Source organism: Durotheca rogersii (genome assembly GCF_024521655.1).
Source record: "Durotheca rogersii strain YMJ 92031201 chromosome Unknown GGS23scaffold_14, whole genome shotgun sequence".
Lineage (NCBI taxonomy): Eukaryota > Fungi > Ascomycota > Sordariomycetes > Xylariales > Xylariaceae > Durotheca > Durotheca rogersii.
Genome location: NW_026251245.1, coordinates 449,563 through 467,940, shown reverse-complemented (window position 1 = coordinate 467,940; position 18,378 = coordinate 449,563). Strand labels below are relative to the sequence as shown.

General features: G+C 57.1%; 5 protein-coding genes across 5 annotated transcripts; 2 read left to right on the top strand and 3 right to left on the bottom strand.

Moving 5' to 3' along the window:
* The first annotated feature begins 40 nt into the window (after positions 1–40).
* GGS23DRAFT_110720 (uncharacterized protein) lies at positions 41–2,188 on the top strand. The gene has a single exon (XM_051510995.1). It carries the CDS (start codon positions 194–196, stop codon positions 1,874–1,876), a length of 1,683 nt encoding a protein of 560 aa, XP_051370904.1. The 5' UTR covers positions 41–193; the 3' UTR covers positions 1,877–2,188.
* GGS23DRAFT_610866 (glycoside hydrolase family 38 protein) lies at positions 2,128–5,866 on the bottom strand (the record flags this gene model as incomplete). Its single annotated transcript, XM_051520358.1, has 2 exons — positions 2,128–3,929; positions 3,980–5,866. 2 exons carry the CDS (start codon positions 5,864–5,866, stop codon positions 2,559–2,561), a joined length of 3,258 nt encoding a protein of 1,085 aa, XP_051370903.1. The 3' UTR covers positions 2,128–2,558.
* Positions 5,867–7,084: 1,218 nt separating this feature from the next.
* Positions 7,085–10,528, bottom strand: GGS23DRAFT_110690 (uncharacterized protein). The gene is made up of 2 exons (XM_051510994.1): positions 9,781–10,528; positions 7,085–9,686 (listed from the first exon to the last, which is right to left on the bottom strand). The coding sequence occupies exons 1-2, from the start codon at positions 10,233–10,235 to the stop codon at positions 7,658–7,660; spliced, it is 2,484 nt and encodes an 827-aa protein (XP_051370902.1). The 5' UTR covers positions 10,236–10,528; the 3' UTR covers positions 7,085–7,657.
* A 2,838-nt stretch (positions 10,529–13,366) lies between these two features.
* Positions 13,367–14,430, bottom strand: GGS23DRAFT_597806 (uncharacterized protein; the record flags this gene model as incomplete). The annotated part of the gene is made up of 2 exons (XM_051518677.1): positions 13,367–14,001; positions 14,064–14,430. The coding sequence occupies 2 exons, from the start codon at positions 14,428–14,430 to the stop codon at positions 13,367–13,369; spliced, it is 1,002 nt and encodes a 333-aa protein (XP_051370901.1).
* A 321-nt stretch (positions 14,431–14,751) lies between these two features.
* On the top strand, positions 14,752–17,947 carry GGS23DRAFT_110639 (Nop14-like protein). The gene is made up of 2 exons (XM_051510993.1): positions 14,752–15,163; positions 15,226–17,947. Exons 1-2 carry the CDS (start codon positions 14,876–14,878, stop codon positions 17,677–17,679), a joined length of 2,742 nt encoding a protein of 913 aa, XP_051370900.1. The 5' UTR covers positions 14,752–14,875; the 3' UTR covers positions 17,680–17,947.
* The last annotated feature ends 431 nt before the right edge of the window (positions 17,948–18,378 follow it).

Sequence of the window (18,378 nt, the reverse complement as noted above, 5' to 3'; positions counted from 1 at the left end):
CCCCTGGCACACCTGCTCGCGAACTCAACCGTCATTCCGCCCTTTCGCTTGCTACGTCGCGTCTCCCGCACCCACAACAAGAGTACACCTTGATCGCGACCACCTCGACACCTCAACCACACACACCAACCTGTCAAATTCCTAGGAACTAATTCGCGTATTGATCCTCAACTTAGTACTGCACTTACACACAATGGCGGACCCACAGCAACCCTCGCCGACCAAGAAGAAGAAGCTCCCCTTCAAGCGCACCGCCCGGCACAAGTCCAGCGAGGCAGCAGAGGAGGACAGCCTCTCCCTCTTCAGCCGCTCCAGCGAATTCTTCCCCAGCATCATCGAAGACCGGGAAAGGCAGGCCAGGGAGAGGGCCGAAAAGGAGAAGGCCGAGAGAGAAGAGGCCGCGAAGGCGGCCGAAGCCGCCAGAGCAGAACGAGAACGCAGAGAGCGCTTGGCCCAGGAGCAGAGGGCCAAGGAGGACGGATCGGACGACGAGCTCTCGCACAACTCCGGGTCCGCCAAGAAACGCCGTCGCGTCTCGCTCTCCGACCACGAGGATGGGTTCGACGATGCTAACAAGGGGGCTGGCAGCGGCAGCAGCGGAGACGACAGCACCAGTCCCCGGCCCCGGAAATCGCGGACATCGGCCTCGACGCCCCGCACGCCCAGCTCCAAGCCCGCGAGCTCCTTTGCCGTGAGCATCGCGGGGTCCGAGAGCCGAGGCCCGACGCGCTCTCGCTCGCGCAAGACCGAAACGCCGGTCGTGGTCCTCGACGACGACGACGACGACGACGGTGACAAGAGCTCGGACGGGTTCGGATCTCCCTCGCGGCCGCCGCGGGCAACGCGCTCGACCTCGAGGAGACCCGCGACACCCTCCTCCTCCGCCCCCGCCCCCTCCAAGTCGAAGCGTCCCGACCGGAGACCTTCGCGGGGCGACGTAGTCGTACTCGACGACGACAGCGACGACGACAAAAACGATCAGAAGTCCGATTCGGGCGAGCCCGGGACGGAAAACGGCGGCGAGGACGACCCGTCCGAGTTCTACATCCGCGCGGCGATGGAGCGGATGCGGCAGGAGAAGGCGAAGAAGAAGGCCGGGGGCGACGCGGACGCGGGGGGCGGCGGCGGCGGGGCGGCGCAGGACGACGACGACGACGACCCGATCGTGGAGATACTGGTGACGTCGCAGGTGGCGGGGATCGAGCCGCTGCTGTTCCGGCGGCGGGTGTCGCAGCCGCTGACGATCGTGTACCAGACGTGGGTGGAGCAGCAGGTGGTGAAGCGCAGCCCGCTCGGGCGGGCCGCGCTCGAGGCCATGTTCTTCGCCTGGAAGGGCGACAAGGTGTACGCGCACGCGACGCTGCGCACGCTCGGCATCCGCCCCGACCGCGACGGCAAGCTCTACCCCAGCTGGGAGGGCACCCGCGACGGCTACCGCGGCCGCGACAAGGTCCACTTCGAGGCCTGGACCGACGAGCTCTACGCCGAGGACCAGCGTCGCCGCGAGCGCCAGCAGCGCCGCGCCCTCGGCGGCCTTCCCGACGACGACGATGACGACGGCGGCGACGACGATAACGGCCGCGCGTCCGCCGAGCCCGACCAGAAGAAGAAGCAGCAGCAGCACCATGACGCCGACCCTGACCCCGACACCAAGGTGCGCGTGCTGTTCAAGACGCGCGACCACCCGCCGGTCAACGCGACGGCGCGCCTGCGCACGACGGGCGCCCAGCTCGTCCGCGTCTACCGCGTGCTGGCCCGGGTGCCGGAGGACAAGACGGTCGAGATGTGGTGGGACGGCGAGGTGCTCGGCGCCGAGACGACGATCGCCGAGGCCGAGATCGGCGACCTGGACTCGCTCGAGGTGCACATCCGGTGAGCCTTGCCCTCTCGCGCGCGGTACGGGGGCTGGCTGCAGCGGAACGAGCGGGAAAGGGGGTAACTAACTAACTATACCCTGCGCCGAGGCAAGGAGCAGGGACTCTGAGACGGGAATAGAGGCGGAATGCCCGCCTGCGCGCTCCTCCTTGCTTGTAATGACAATGCGGCCCTCACCGTCTGCACTGGCATGTATGTTTATTAAGTGGAGGCTCTATATATATCTATATTATGATACCCGTCGCTGAGGGAGCTATGAAAACGTATAATCAATTCCTAAGGCACGCTGAGCCCCCCTCAGCAGGGCAAGCGATAAAATAGATGGCGCGTGATATCCTAGATCGGCGCGGAAATTTATTTAGACGGGCGACTACGGTGAACCGATGAGATCTGGTTCATTCATTTCTTCATACTCCCAATTTTTACGCTGCGCTCTGCATACACAAGACACCCTCCGTGAGCAACCGACCTATCCCTAACGCGCGAGGGATCCAGGCTCGCAATATGTTCACCCCCCCAAATATTCAGCTATACACCAGCGACGTATGGCCAACCCACATAGCCGCCGCCTGCTGCCCCCTATGGAGTCCCCCTCGTCCTTTTCGTAGGCGTGCCTCGTATACTACTAGAAACCACCTAAAGAGCGCAAGCTTCCAAGACCTTTAAACCTAACTAGACCTCTCCTACTTCGAGCCGCCAGAAGGATATAACTGTAGCCGGTAGGTGGCGACCTCGAAAGGCCGGAGGGTGACCTTGAAGGTGCCGTCGTGGTCGATCTCGATCTCTTCGCCGTCATCCTCGAGGATGTTGGTCTTGAACACCTTGCTCACGTTCCAGGTCGTCGACACGGTCCCCGCGCTACGGCCGCCCAGGCTGTCGAAGATGCGGATGACGACACTCTGCCCCTTGCGCGGCGGGATCCCGCTGTCGTAGGACACGTCCTCGTCGTCCTCGCCGCGCTTCACGCAGTCTAGCACCAGCGAGTCGTCGCCCGTTAGCCGGATGGGGAGTTTGGAGAGCGCGGCGTGGGCTGACGATTTCTTGGGCACCGATAGTGGCTTGATTGGGTGGTTGAAGTTGTATCCGGCGCGGACGGTCGTGGCGCTCAGCTCGCCCTGGTGCGGCAAGATGGCCCAGCGAATCGTGTGGCTGCCCATGTCCGCGTGTGCGTCGGGCGCCTTCGGAGACCGCAGGAGGGACAGGCGCATGAGATTACCACAAGTAGCGAAGCCATATTTGGAGTCGTTGAGAATCGAGACACCGTAACCGTGTTCCGACAAGTCGGCAAATTTGTGACAGCACACCTCGAATTTGGCCATGTCCCAGGTAGTGTTGTAATGGGTAGGGCGCCTGACGACTCCGTATTGGGTTTCATAGGACGCCTCGGTATTTCTCACGTCTACGGGGAACTCGACCTTGAGGAATTTCATAGTCTCGTGCCAATCCACGAGGGAAGTGCATTCGACGTATGACTGCTGGCCTTCGAAGGCAGCGGACAACGTCAAGAATGTCTTGATCGAGCTATTCTCGCTGATCTTGGCTTCGGTCAAGACGCTGACCCGGTGGTCTCCGTCCTCGTAGATCCGGGTCTTGCCATAGGGGAGCACTTTGCGCGTGTCCAGATGATAAACCTCAACGTCCCATGCTTGCCAGTACAATGGCTTATCGTCAAAGATGACGAGCTGGTTGGCTTTCTCCCCCTTCGCGATAATTTCTCGCCCAACCTGGCGATCGACGAGGGAAGTAATGCAGCCATCCTCGACCTGTACAGTCAATTGGTCGTTCTGCAGGACAAAAACGCCGTCGCCGATTTCCTCAACGGTGACAGCCTTGGTTGCCCCCGCCTTGAACGGCTGGACGTCGATGACGCCCCCGCCGCCGCTCGCAACACCGACTGCACCGTTCGGGAGGTTGACAAACTCCTTTCGGTCCCAGGGAAGCGTATTTAGAGCTATAGGTACGCTGTCGGCGGCGGTTACGGTCTGCGAGATCCCCCAAAGGGAGTATATATCGTCGTATATTTCCTGCCCCGTCTTAAATACCTGGGCGTATAGCTGCTCTAGTGTTAGCAGATTCGGGCGTGTCTCACAATTCAGTAGCTCACCTCGTCCGAGTCATCGTAACAAATTTCGATGGAACTTCCGGGGAGACAGTCGTGGAATTGACAGAGAAGGACCGCCTCCCACATCTCGTCGAGCTTTTCTTTCGGGTATTTGTAGGTGCTGTCCTTCAACGATGCGACAGTCGCTAGTAGCTCGAGTTCGCGTAGTAAGAACTCTGACTGCCGGTTGTAGCGCTTGTTGTTCGCTTGAGTAGTGTAGGTACCACGGTGAAGTTCGAAGTAGAGCTCGCCGTACCAGGTTACCAAGGTGTCAGCTTTTTCCCGGAGCTTGTCGAAGAAGTCGTCAACAGTATTGCCCAGGTGCACTCTAGGCAGACGGCCAACCTGGTCACTCATGCCACGGCAGCGTCGCAGCTTCTCAATATGCTGCCAAGTTGGGCCACCACCACCATCACCTTTACCAAAAACTATGAGCGATGTGTGGTCTTGATCCATCGACTTGTGCTGGGAGACGCTTCGCTTGACATCGCCGAACTCCGCGTTGGACGTGTAAGTCTCAGAGGGCGGCATGTGACAGATGACTTGGCTCCCGTCCGGAGAAACCCAATTGAAGGTGGTGTGGGGGAAGTTGTTGATGTTATTCCAACTGAGCTTCTGCGTGAGGAAATACTCCATACCGGCTAGACGACAGATCTGGGGAAGTTGGCTCGAGTACCCGAAGGTGTCGGGGAGCCAGAAGGTGCGGCATCGCTCCCCGAAATTGCTCTCGAAGAACCGCTGCCCGTATAGGAATTGGCGGACGAGAGACTCGCCGCTCGGCAAATTCGTGTCGTGTTCGACCCAACTACCGCCAATTGGATGAAATCGACCTTCTTTAACCTTCTGCTTCACCCGATCGAAAGCATACGGATAGTAGGCCTTCAGCCATTTGTATTGCTGCGCCTGGGAGCACGCGAAGTTGAATTCCGGGTACCGATCCATGAGGTTGCACTGACTCGACCACGATCTGACAACCTTTCTTTTTGTCTCGGCCCACGGCCATAGCCAGCAGGTGTCGATGTGACAGTGGCCTATGCCGAAGACCTGGGGGGTAAGCCCGCTATCATAGACCTTAGAAGAATCAATATTGGCCCCAATGTACTCATGCGCAATCTTGCGACACCGCTTGATCGAGTCTTTGTCACCAAGTACATAAGAGTCGATGATGTTAGTGACGACGTTCAGCGCTTTGTGTTGCTCCCAGGAATCTTCGGGAAATTCTCTAGCAGCGTCGCCAATTATCCAGGTATCGATCCACAATTGCCGGGCGTCCAGGTTGACGGCACGGATGTCGGCCCTGACGAGTTGGAAGCTCCTGTTAGGCTCAGGGGGCTGGATGATATCTCCGGACGGGTTGCCGAACATCATGTTGCACGCCATCTCGACGTAGATGGTGTGTTCCTTGCCGTCACGGAAAGAATCCGGGAGGATCCACTCGACACGTTCGCCCCCGCCGGTCAGACCCTGCAGGGGCTTTCCGTCGTCGGTCCAAACCATTGCTTCGCTATTGGAGTCCCAGTGGAACTCCAAGTGCTCCTTGTCGCGGAGATCGGCGGGAACGCGGAGCACCACCTTGAACCAGTGAGTAGCCCAAGAAGGGCCGAATGACTCCCCAACCGAGGTGGGCTTATACGAGCCAGCCGCCGCCTCGGCAAAGGTCGGTCTCGTGAGTCCCGGGGCGGCCCAGGTAGAAAGGTGGACATGAGGGCCCCCGGAAGCCACGCCCTCGTACATCATAGCCAGCAGATTCTGGCTTTCCCATTGTCCCGAAGAGTAGAACTGAGTGATACGTTCTTTGTATATGTGTGTGATCCGCTTGCCGACGGGAGCCGGTGCGCGGATCGGGTATTGGGTCTCGGCGACCTTTGGCTTCGTGGTTTCTCCGCCCATGACGACAACTTTCGCAGTGGAGGCTGGTATGGATATCGGCAAGCGCGTTGCCGCCGCCGAGGGGCCTAGATTAGCGTATTATGGGCACGAGGAAGAGATGGCTGTGCTATTAAGGTAAGAATGGGGATCCGCTGTGTATTCTATACTGCTGTGGCGGTCAACGAGCGTATTCATCGACGTATGTTCGTGGGATGGGCAATGGGTCGGCGAATTCGGCGTAGCTAGAAACGGCCGTCAGATACAGAAACACAGTACGGCCGCGGTGTGCGCCACATCCGTGGGAGATGATGCTAATAGTAAAGCAGTGAGCGAAAGTGAAGATGTTGAGAACGGAGGGAAGAAATCGAGAGGGACGCAGCAGCTCCAGACAAGAGCCGGAGCTGATCGAAGACAAGCAAGCAGGTAGGTCTAAGAGGCAAGCGCTAGGCACGCAGTAGATGCCTGCCCAGGTAGGTATGTATGTACAGGGGGGGTTGAGAGGTACCTGAGCTGGTGGCGTGGCCGGCCTGCTAACCTCAGGTACCTCCTCCGCAGCCAGGTACGATGTGGAGCGTTCCTGAGATGCAGGGGTGGAGTGCATTACGCAGTAGTTACCTCCACAGTCGTCCGTGGCGACGAATAGGAGGCGTCGGCAGCGAGACAACGCGTGAAGGGGGAAAGAACGACGACCTGCTGACTTGGCAGCTGCTCCGGTTCGTTGCGGGGAAGCCGCTTGGCGTCCCCAGGCCAACGCCGGCAGCAGCAAATCATCCACCGGGCAGGCCCGTGCCTGCCGCCTTCTGGGTCGGGAGCCGACCCTCAGGCTGGCCAGCCAGCCCTATCACGAGCTGCCGGCGGTCCGCCTGCCAGCCAACGTTGTATTTCGTATCCGGATATCATACGTGTCTCGCGCGAGATGGCCGTGTTGCCGGCAGCCTGCACGTCCAAATGTGGGCGTTATTCACCCGGATACCTCGAAGCCAGGCCCAGACAAACGCAGCGAGAAAAGAGACGAGTCAATTGAGTACGTACACAAAATGCTTAGGCGAACTGGCGAGTGTGGATGGACCCAATTGACTCGTATCACGGCCTTGTTCTGTTGGAGGCGAGCAGTCGTGACGGAGCGTGGATGGAGGCAAACGGAGCGAGCCCGGGTCGTGAGGGCACTAACTACTAGGTAGGCCACGATACCGCCCCAGCACACGGTACCCCTCGGCAATGCTATTAAAACTGCTACGAGGTCGAGGTCGAAGTCGAGGGCAACATAAATAAGTATATAATTAGGTAGGTAATCTGTACATTAAGAATCCAAGGTCTATTACCTGGGAGAGACCTAGAGCTAGGCCGACGTATAATACATCTATGGAACAAGTAGCCGGTGGTACTTGGAACTGGGTAGCCTATGTGAAGCCCAGTTTCGAGCCGTCTCCCTATACACACTTTTTTTATCGCACACAATGTAGCCCCTAGTTACCACCTTGGCCTGCCCGCGCCTATCAGATATCCACACGAGGGAGGAGAGCGAACTAAAACAAGGGGATGGTCAAATTATAGGCCGTGTCAAGCAAGAAATTTTTTGGTATCATCGCTCCGAAAGTAGCAGTAGAGGCATTGGTCGTTATTCGTAGTGCGTTCCCCGTGGAAATAAGGCCTCTTGATATATAGAAGTAGCCCAACGGTGAGCCTGCAGGGCGTCTCATCCCGTCTCTTCTCACATCGGGCGCTCGGATACCCCGATAAACCATCCTCCTGATGGCCCTCGCATATTTTACGTCGAGTCGTGCGTGCCGAAGCGCTGTGGGCCTCATCACCTTAGAATGCGTCTTCTAGAGGACAATCGATGCTGTCATGTCCGTCGCGCTCGCATAGAGCACACCACTTTTCTGGATCCACCACTCCGCTGTCCTTGCCGGCTAACGGCCCGGAGTCTTGCGGGTTAGGAAGGATGATGGTGGCAGCGGGAGGCGCAACCATCGGCCTGCTCTTCATCGGGGACAGGGGTCGGGGCTTGTCGTCTTCACCAGCACCGTGGGGGACGGTTAAGCTGTCTTTGCTGGCAATGGGACTCTCCCGAGGAACGTCTCCGCCCACCTTAGCAGGTGGTTGGTCGTGGGCGCCGACGCCACCCTTGCCCTGCTCGTTCTGGGGTCCGAACATGTTGGTGCAGGTCAGGATATCGTGTCCACTGGTCTCGCAAATCTCGCACCAGAGAGTGCTGATCTCGGTGGCTGACGAGTAGGCATCGCTCTCCGGCATCGTATCGAGGGTTCGGACCCGCTTATGAGTAGCTTCAGGCGAGTGCGGTTCCCGCGCGAGAACAACGGTTCCCTTCGAGTCGCGGTACGATGATCGGTGGGTGCTGGTTATGGTTGCGGAGCTAACACGGTGGGTCGACGTGCTTCCGCGGCGGAGAGACTCGACCTCGCGCTCGAGCTCTTCTTCCCGCACATTTTTGCTATCGACTAGGCTGCGCAGCTCTAGGACTTCGCGCTCGAGTGTCTCCCTCGTGGTGTGACCGTCGATAGAGTCAGGACGAGACTTGGAGGAATTGTTGCGTTGCGGCAGGGTCGGAGTTTTTTCCGCAGAATCGACTCCCGGAACGGCGTCTCTGCTGAGGGAGTGTATGATGGCTTTGAGACCCCTGATCTCATCTTCTTTTTGCTCCAGCTCTCTCGATAGGGAAAGTTTGTCCTCTTGCTGGCCACCGTCGAGAGCGGCGGAAGCCTTCTCACGCTCCCTCCGTAACTCTGACCTCGTTCTCTCGACCTCGCCCCGTAGGAATTCGACTTCGCCACGGGCTTCGGCCTCGCCTCGGCGAGCATCTTCCAAGCCTTCCTCAAGTTCCTGGACTAGTTCTTCGAGTTGCTTCAGCTGACGTGCTACACTGTCGACGTCATCGTGCCGTTCCTGCGCTTCGTGGAGTTCTTGTTCTAGCTCGCGGATCTTGGCGTCATAGACCCGCTGGGTCTCAGTGCTGGCCATCTCGAGCGTGTCGATCGTGCTGCGGAAGTCGGCACGATGGGTGTCGAACTCCGCAGTCAGCATGGCAATCTTCTCGTTCTTCTCTCTAAGCATGGCCCGAAGTTGGGCCGTGTCTTTATCGTCAAAACTGCCCGATCGCATCCCCCCGCCATCAGACTGGTCTATCAATACCGTCAACTCAGAAAGGCTGCTCTCCATCTCAGCCAGGGCCGAGGCCTGCTCCTTCAGCTGGCGGTCCCGGTCTTCTAGCTGGGACTTGAGCCGCTCAATCTCCTCCTCGTTGGCGTGGGCGGCCCGGGACGCAGGGCGCTTGAAGGATAGCGATGACATCGAGCCGATGCTCCCGTTCGTCTTGACGTGCGACCCCATGGGGGTGATCTCGTCCTCGTCGTAAGTAGAAGTAATCTGCCCCAACGCCGACACACTCCTGGGAGCCAGGCTTGGTTTCCTGTCCAGCCTCGGCGGCTTGTTCGGGTCGCCGGGACCGCCTCGCACGCTTGACCCAAATCGAGTAATGGTGGGACTGCCGTAGCGGGGAGGCACCTTCGGAACGGGCGTCATCGACGTTCGGGGGGCCGGGGTGAGCTGCAGTTTGCGGACGGGGGATTCGGGTCGGGACAAGGACGTTCTCAACTGTTTCCCTTGGGGGCTCGGGGCTCGGGACGGTCCGAGAGACTTGCTAAACGACGGCAAGGACGGCGTCGGGGGTGTGTGATTTGCGGCATTCTGACCTACGACCTTCAACTCAGGGGTAAGCGGATGGGCACTGCCAACGAGCGTAGGGGCCAGGTCGCGGTTTACTTTGTTGATTGGTACGAAGATACCAGCGCCGGGGGTCGACGTGCTGAAGTACGAGAACCTACGAAAGGGGGCGCGTTAGTAAACAACGGGTAGACAAGGAGGAAGGGAGAGGGAACAGACGGCGCAGGGGAGGGGGAGGGGGGATAACTTACCCATCAACTTCACCATTGTTCTTGCCGCGCGCAGCGAACTCGGGATGCAGCTCGACGCCGGCAAATGTGCCCTTCCTCCCGGCAACGGTGCCTACGAAGCGGACGGTTCCGGTCATGTTCCCGGGAACCTCGACGCTGTCACCCAAGGAGACGTCGTCGGAAGCCCTCGAGGCTTTGGCTGGCGTTAGGGGGGGCATCTTGCGCGGTGATTCGGTCAGGACGCTGTCGATAGCGTAGCTCTCGCTGTCATCGGGGATGGAAGCTAAGGAGCTAGGAGTAAGGGCAGCGAAGGACGCTTTGCGCGCAAGGGCGCCGGAGCTGGGGGGAGGCCGCGAATGAGCCGTGTAGAGACCGTTGAGGTTCGGGGACGAGGCGGTCGCGATGCCGGATTTTCTGGTGCTGCGAGACAGAGTGTGTTGTCTCTGTTGCGGAGAGAGAGTTGCTGTCGAAGTCATGGTGGGCCAAAGTGTCCCCTCCGTCTTTTTTTTTCTTTCTCCCCCTTCGCTTCGGGGTCGCGTTTTAGTGGTGTGTCGGTATGAATGGACGGGACTGTATACGTAGTGAATGGGTAGTGGGTGGCCGTGGCGGCAGTGGGCAGGCGTACTACCTTAGGTAGGTATGTTAGGTGCGTAGGAGGAGGTACCTCTAGGTAGGGAGGTTAGGTAGCGGTTAGGTAGCGTCTGTACCTAATGCTGGCACCCGCTCGGTACTAGCGCGGCTTCAGCTTAGTACTTGACAGGTACCTGACGCGGTGGATAACAGCGCGAAGTGTGCTGTGGATGGTGGTGAGCTGGTGGTGTGGCAGTGGATGTGGTAGCGGTAGTGGTATGTACCTAGGCAGGTTAGGTTAGGTACCTCCAGGCACCTAGGGCGGCGCACCCCCCTTGACGGTTCCCGCTACTGATTCTCCGGTTGGCCCCTAGCTCAATCCTAATGTCTCCCACCAATGATTCCGCTGAGGGTCGCTGATGGGATGACACCCCCCTAAAGAGTCCACTAATCAGATGATGGTCGTGGGCTGCTGCCGGTGGCCGTCCGTCCGTCAGGTGGGAATAGGGGAGCTGCTGGTGGCCAATGGTTCACACCCAAAAGGTCTGACAAGCTGGCGCGCTGGAATTAATTGTTAATAAAAAGGCTTAACGAGCCCAACTGCGGCTGGGCACGAGGGGGGGGGGGGGGCTACAAACAAACAAAGCGTAGTCTCCAGGGGAACAGGTCGAGGGCGCGGAGGGCTAAACAGGCTCAACTGCTGCGATGGGCAGAACCAGAGCGGACAGGGGGCGGGGGACGGGAACAGAGACAAAATAGATAGGCGAGCAGATGTTGTATAGGAGTTGCGTCTTGTTGCGTCTTGTTGCGTTGAGTCTCCGCGCTGCGCTGAGCTGTGGGATGGTGGGCGGGAAATGTCTGGGCGCTGTGTAGAAAGAAAAAGGCAAGATAGATAGACAAGGATACGGGGACGAGATTTGTGACAGTGCTCACAATCGAGCCTGGATACGAGAAATGAAATCTGCCCCTGGCGAACTTACCTACCTGCTCTCTGCTCTCTCTCTCTCGCGGACGACTCCTGAAGATCTTGGGGAACAGAAGACCTGGGTGTTGGCTAAGTGAAGATTGGTGCCCAGCAATTGGGCATGGGTCAAAATGTATAACAAAAAGAGAGAGAGAAGTCCTCGTAGCTCTGTCGCAATTGGGATGGACAGATGCGGGGTGGCATATGTGTTCAACGAGCCTGTGGTGATGTTCTATCGTCAAATAGTTGCGGTTATTATACCCGATGCAGCTGGCTGCGAGGAGTAAAGAGCGGCCACCGTCACAAAGGCGATGACGACGGAGTACGTAGTAGGGGATCCCTGCGGTCGATATTGAGCATGTATTTGTTTCGACTTCCTTTGATGCGTTTGCCATGTAATAACAATGCCTTTTTTCTGCGTTGCTATGCTACGTAAGAATACCTAGATGTAGATGGCAGACGTCAAAGCCAACAGCCCGCTCCTTATTCCAAACCAACCCCTAGGCGGGCTTCCAGCATCGTGAAGCCGCAAACCAAAATGGCAACAAGCGAAACCAAAACATAAGCAGAGCTGCCGTCGCGTCGCCAATGACAAGTCACAACCGCGCCTCCAAAGTCAAGCGGTGTGTGATAGGCTGTCGTTTTGGGCAGTTGTCGGCGCTGCAGTACGGCAGGATTGCAGATTTCTGCAGAAGAGGGACCGACATCTCCCTTCTAGCCCATTCCCAATGAAACTACGCTACGGTGACTAGGGAAGCTCTGCTGCAACATTACATGCTGCTATAAACAAGCATCAGGACGGCAGCGAATGCCATTGGCCTCTTGACAGATTAGCCAGATGAGGGGAGGTCGGTCCGTGGCTCTGACGGCTCTTTGTGTTGTTGTTTTTTTGGGGGGGGGTTTTTTTTTGGACTTACTCTCTCCCTCCTTTTTTTCCTTCGTTGTCTTTGTTTACATACTTAAGCGACGCGACGGTAACATAGTAAGACTGTTTTCCCCTAACATGCCATTCTATGGACGGCTTTCTGACGAAATGCACGCTCGTGACCATCCACCATGTAGATCTATCTAATCAAGGCCTAAGTATCATAAGTAATTTGATACGCACACCTATACGAGCACCTTTCGCCCATGGTTGGATGCCTGAGGTACCCCCACCCATAGCGAGATGTATCGACACACAGATATCGCAAAGGTCGTAGCGGCTTTCTGGGGGTTGGTTTGTAATTCATCCGTCTCTTTCCATCAGTCAATCTCTCGTGTACCCGGGAGCGCATGTAATATACCAAGCCTAAGGGACCACACTAGGACCCCTTTATATGTCTAACCAGACCTACTACCTACCTCCTACCTCCTTAACCGAGTATACGCTCCTCTATCTATGCCCGTACGTATACATAGTAAGGTAAGAGGAGGGCGTGGCACCCCTGTTTACTACATGTCCAACACAATAGGTGTGCTAGACCTCGAGACCGAGCCTCGCCGTCGGATGCGAGACATGACATGGGCGTAGCGGCGGCGCGTATGCCGGGTACCAAACCCAGATCATTCGTTCCGCGCCGAGTATTCTACTCATATAGGTACTTAAGGTAGACCTACATACATACCTATCTACCTACTCAGTATGTCTCCTTGCATCTGTTAGGTGCCAGGCGTCATTTCAAGTACCCTTCGCGAACAGCCGACAACGTTCCCGATGCGCCCGAGAAAAGTACTAGTGCGAGACCAGCAGCAATGCCAAGCATACCTCCTATTACGTATGCACAGTGTGTGCTATGTGTTATGCCCCTCTCATATATCCCGCTCCTTATGCCACTGGTACCAGCCCACGCGACGTGGGGACAACTGGCGGAGCCTCGCACGCCGAGGATTCTGCGATGTCTGGGCCGGGCGACGTCTCTCGAAAACGGGTTCATCATGGCGCATACCCTAAAGCTCTTGCAGTCTAACAACCCCAGATCTAGACCGGTTTCGGTGTTCGACCTTACAAGGCCTCTCAAGTATCGACTTGAGGCTGTGCGTCGACCCCCCAATGAGACCGTATGGCAGCGACAGCCACCGGGCAGGCAGTGTTCAGCTGTTAGAGTCGTGCTCCCGCTCGATAATGTCGCTGCGTCCCAGGGAGTGTGTCCCGTCGTTGAGTACCATAGCCTCTCGGTGTCTCCTGCGTAGGCGTTGCTCCTCGGCGCTCTGGTCGTTCACGCGAGGGACAAGTGCGTGCCAGGAAGGCCCCTCCTGGTCGTCTTCATTGGTCATACTAATCTCCAGGACAACCTTGATGTGATCGCCTCTATCGCGCTTTAGCTTCCTGGACTTGGTGATCAACTTCGCCTGCAATAGGGCCCTTTGGCCCGCCTTAGACGTCTTGAGGTGGAAGCAGATGTCGCTAATGCGGTTCTTCTTTCGCTCAATATACGAGGCAAAGTTCTTTTGTCTCTCTTCGTCAGTATCCCCCCACGGTTGTCGCGCGAGCCACCTCGCCACAAACCCGGCTTTCACGAGCTTCTCCATGCCATATCTATGGATCAGCTGTGAAGCTAGCAGGAGGCATCGCCGCTCGCCGATATCCCGGAGGTAATACTCGTCGTACAAGGGGTCGTCGAGTTTTTCGTGCTCTACGTCGTCAAGACATAGCTCGAGAGACCTAACAAGGGCGCTGTAGGCTCTCGAAGTGTTCAGTGCGCTCAGCGGCTCGTGGAACGTCTCCTCTGTAGAAGCGGTGGTTAGTCGACCATCAGCCGCAACGCCTCGGCAGTTCTTCAGCACGTACTATCTTCCATGGCGAAGGCGAGTGCTCTCAGCGCCTCCATACGCTCCTCATAGTCCTTGCGGGTGATTCCCCACAACAAGTAGCTCATCGTTGGGCCATCATTAACGGCCCTTCCGGCAACAATCTTCAACGCCGTGTCACGTATCGCGAAGTTGTAATGGAAGAGGAGGCTCTCGAGAGTCCCTAGCTTCAGAGAGTCTTCGGTCTCCTGAGTGATGTACTGAGTTTTTGGTGGCGTTGGCTTGATCTCGGCTTCGTCGCGGTAGTACTCGAGGATTGTCCGCATAGCAAAGTAAAAGCCGACGGTGGTCAGGCCGAGGCCGGCAGCAAAAAGCCGCTCGTTTCTAAGGAAGGACAGGAATCCCATTTTTGTATTCTCATCGAACCCCCATCGTAAAGGCTGTGTGGGACGTGGAAATATGGCGCAGAGGGGTAGACGATACTTTTCAAAGCTTGCCATCCGAAATGTCACGTCGTGAGACAGGCGCGAGATCCTACGGTGACCTTATCGATGGAGCGACCACATATTGATCCTTACTAATATCTCCGCCACTCGGTACTAGGTACCTCTCTGCCTTGAAGGTCTACACGTACAGGAGGTGCGTCACACACCTACGGTAGGTACCTAGATGGGTACCTTATGTACCACGGCAAGGGGTTGTGAATCCGATAAGATAAGATAGAGTCGGGCTAATTCATCTGCATACTAAAAAAATAAGTTGCGATCTGAAGACGAAACGAATCTACAGTCCGTCTACCGCAAATCCCTATCCTCATCCTAGCACATACTTTGCTGTGCTTGGAGCGCGGAAATGGCCGGCTCTCAGCTCAAGAGATTAAAGGCCTCCCTCAGGGAAAAGGGTGTTATAGGCCCACAGCTGTCGAAGAAGCAGAAGAAGAAGAATGCGCTAGAGGGGAAGGCAACCAACAACCGAAGATTGCAAAAGACGGCCGACCTGGCGGGAATCCGAGAGCAGTTCAACCCTTTCGATTTTAAGCATAATGCCCGCGGCCCCAAGTTCCAGGTGACAAGCAATAGACCTGCCACCAATGCTGCTAAGGGAAGACCAGGCGAGACAAAGTCGCTTAGCGAGGAGAGGGTAAGCTACCTAACCAAGGCGTCGCGCATATCCCCGTGTCCTCATCTGACAGCTTCCTCTAGAGACGTCAGACCCTACTCGTAGAACTAAACCGGCGCCATAAAGTCGGTGGCATACTCGATCGGCGATTTGGAGAGAATGATCCACACATGACCCCGGAGGAGAAGATGCGGGAACGATTCGTGAGGGAAAAGCAGAGCCACAAGACCTCCGTATTCAACCTCGAGGATGACGAGCCTAGCGAGGGCCTAACCCACCTTGGAAAATCATTATCGTTCAATGAGCCGGATTTGGCGGACGACTTTGAGGAGGACCTCTCAGCAGGATCCGACGGAACCACTTCCGACGGCGGCGACGACGAGCGCCGCGGTTCGAAGCGCATGCGCCCCCCCAGTCTCGAAGCCGAGGACGGTGGCCAGATAGAGGGGCAGCCGGAAAGGAAGAAGACCAAGCAAGAGGTCATGAAGGAAGTCATGGCCAAATCAAAATTTTACAAAGCTGAGCGGCAAGCAGCAAAAGACGCCGACGAGGATCTACGAGAGGAGCTCGATATGGAACTTTCAGATCTCCGGAGTCTTCTTTTCAACAGCAAAAGGGCACCCCCCAGCTCGGAGAACCACGAACCAGGATCCGCTGCTGATGCTGCCAAGGAGAGGATGGAGCGTGATTACGATATGCGCCTCAGACAGCTAGCGCAAGATAGGAGAGCGCAACCTAGCGATCGGACAAAGACGGATGAGGAGAAAGCTCAAGAGGAGTCCGAAAGGCTGAAGGAGCTAGAAGAGAAGAGAATCAAGAGGATGCGTGGGGAACAAGTCAGCGAGGACGAGGGTGAAGACGGCAATGCCAATTCTCACCAAGAACCCGAACCGACTAACGGCCCAATACTATTCACGGAAACACCCGAGGACAACTTTGGACTAGGGAAGGGGATTAAAACTCGGCCAACGGCGACCGAACTCGGGTTTGATGATGAAGACGACTTCCTCATAGAAGAGGACCTGATCGCTAGCGACTCGGATCTAGAGCCTATCGAAGAAGATGACGCGTCGTCAGACGAGGGAGAATCGAATGACGACGATGACGACGAATTCACGAAAGGGCTACTAAACGAAGAGGAAGCGCAAAACCCGGCGTTCGGCAGCCGGCTCGCGGGCACTGCTGCTGCTGCTTCCACCTCGGTCGAGGCTAAGGAGGATCCGAATGGACTTCCTTACACTTTCCCTTGTCCGCAGAGCGTAGATGAGCTTGTCGAAATGACACAAGGCATTCTAGTAGAGCAGCTCCCGACTGTGGTGCAACGAGTCAGGGCACTATATCACCCGAAGTTGGATAGCAACAACAAATCGAAGCTCGCCAATTTTGCGGTTGTCCTCGTTCGATATCTGGCTCATCTATCAAATCGGGCTACAAAGCTACCACTGTTCTCCATTCTCGAAAGCCTCATCCGACATATCCACTCTCTCGCGAAATCCTATCCGGTCGAGATCGCCAACGAGTTCCGTTCGCAACTGGGGGAATTTGGGCGATCAAGACCATTATCGCCCAACCTGGGCGACTTCGTGGTCTTGACGGCGGTCGGAAGCATCTTTCCTACCTCGGATCATTTCCATCAAGTAGCAACCCCCGCCAGCCTTCTCATCGCGCGCAACCTTGAGAAAGTCCCGAAGAGTCTTGCGGATTATGCGCAGGGCGCCTACTTATCCACCTTAGCTCTCCAATACCAGCAGGTCTCCAAGCGTTATATACCCGAAGTAATGAACTTCTGTCTTAACACTCTATGCGCTTTAGCACCCAAGAAAGTGGAAGAAATCCCACGATCTTTCCCGGTTCATGAACCCGCAGCGGGAATTCGCATCGCTAATGCCCAGTCGTTTGGGGTTAGAAAACTGACTCCCGCGGACTGTCTCGGAGTTGAGCTATCCGACGAGGCGGCCACATCGGCAAAATTAGCAATCCTAGCCACCACGATCCAATTGCTAGACGCAGCAGCGGACCTCTTCAGCGGCAAATCAGCCTTCACAGAAACGTTCGAGCCGGTACAGGCATTGCTGGCGCACCTAGCCAGCGAGCGGTGCCGGGGGGAGCTTCCGGCGGCGCTGGCGGAGCGGGCGGCGCGGAGCGGACAGCGGGTGGCGAGGGGCTTGGGAGCGGCGCGGGCGGGGCGGCGGCCGCTGGAACTGCACCACCACCGGCCGCTCGCGATCGCGGGGGCGGTGCCCAAGTTTGAGGAAGGCTTCGACCCGAGCAAGCACTACGACCCGGACCGGGAGCGGGCGGCGCTGGCGCGGCTGCGGGCAGAGCACCGGCGGGAGCGCAAGGGGGCGCTGCGCGAGCTGCGCCGCGACGCCAGCTTCGTCGCGCGCGAGCAGCTCCGCGCCAAGCGCGCCCGCGACGAGGCCTACGACCGCAAGTACCGCCGCCTCGTCGCCGAGATCCAGGGCGAGGAGGGCCGCGAGGCGAACCAGTACGAGCGCGAGAAGCAGATGCGGAAGCGCGCCGGCGCGAGGAAGTAGGGCGCCCAGACGAATTATTTACCTATATACCTATTTATATCATCTTGTTGCGGCTGTGGCGACTACTCGCGTGTACGCGACCAAGCTCGTGGGGCGGTGGCCGTAATACTATGTATCTATCTACTAGTGAGAATAGCGGTGCTAGGCGGCTTAAAGAGGGAGAGCGCCCGGGAAAGAGAGCGGCCTTGCGGTGCTGGAGTAGGAATATAAGCATAATAGCTGTTTTTTCCACCTCCTGATGAGTCTGAGCGATGGTTTCCCCCCCTAAGTGTTTGTAGGACCGAGGTCAGGAGCTCTATCCTGATTAAACCTAGACGTATGTTTATATACGTCGTTGTTGTGACGAACGGGATGCTAATACGTATATGTGCTTCTCTTTTTCTAAGACTTTTCCACCACGACGAAGGTGTATACGTCTCGTATCATTGTCTATGTACATTTTGTCTATCGGGGTTGGCTTGGTAGGTAGTTAAGCCTTTGAGCCGGTGTCCTTTTTTTCCTTACCCCCTTTACTGCGGTACCCTCCCTCCCCCCTTCTCATTTGGTCCGTCTCACTCCCAAGTGAGGTCATATCGCAAGTTGTGCCAGTTGAACACAGATAAACGCCTAGACCGATGGATGCACCCTACCGTGCTGCTACCCCCATCACAGCGGGGTGTACTGGGAAGAGGGAGGGCGTTGATGGGCCGTAGAGCTTCT

Bases quoted from the DNA above. Each gene is read 5' to 3' on its own strand.
- GGS23DRAFT_110720 (XM_051510995.1), top strand. From the start codon at position 194: ATGGCGGACCCACAGCAACCCTCGCCGACCAAGAAGAAGAAGCTCCCC.
- GGS23DRAFT_110690 (XM_051510994.1), bottom strand. From the start codon at position 10,235: ATGACTTCGACAGCAACTCTCTCTCCGCAACAGAGACAACACACTCTG. The intron at 9,687-9,780 runs GTAAGTTATCCC...CCCCTTTCGTAG, and splicing joins AACAATGGTGAAGTTGATGG to GTTCTCGTACTTCAGCACGT.
- GGS23DRAFT_110639 (XM_051510993.1), top strand. From the start codon at position 14,876: ATGGCCGGCTCTCAGCTCAAGAGATTAAAGGCCTCCCTCAGGGAAAAG. The intron at 15,164-15,225 runs GTAAGCTACCTA...AGCTTCCTCTAG, and splicing joins AGTCGCTTAGCGAGGAGAGG to AGACGTCAGACCCTACTCGT.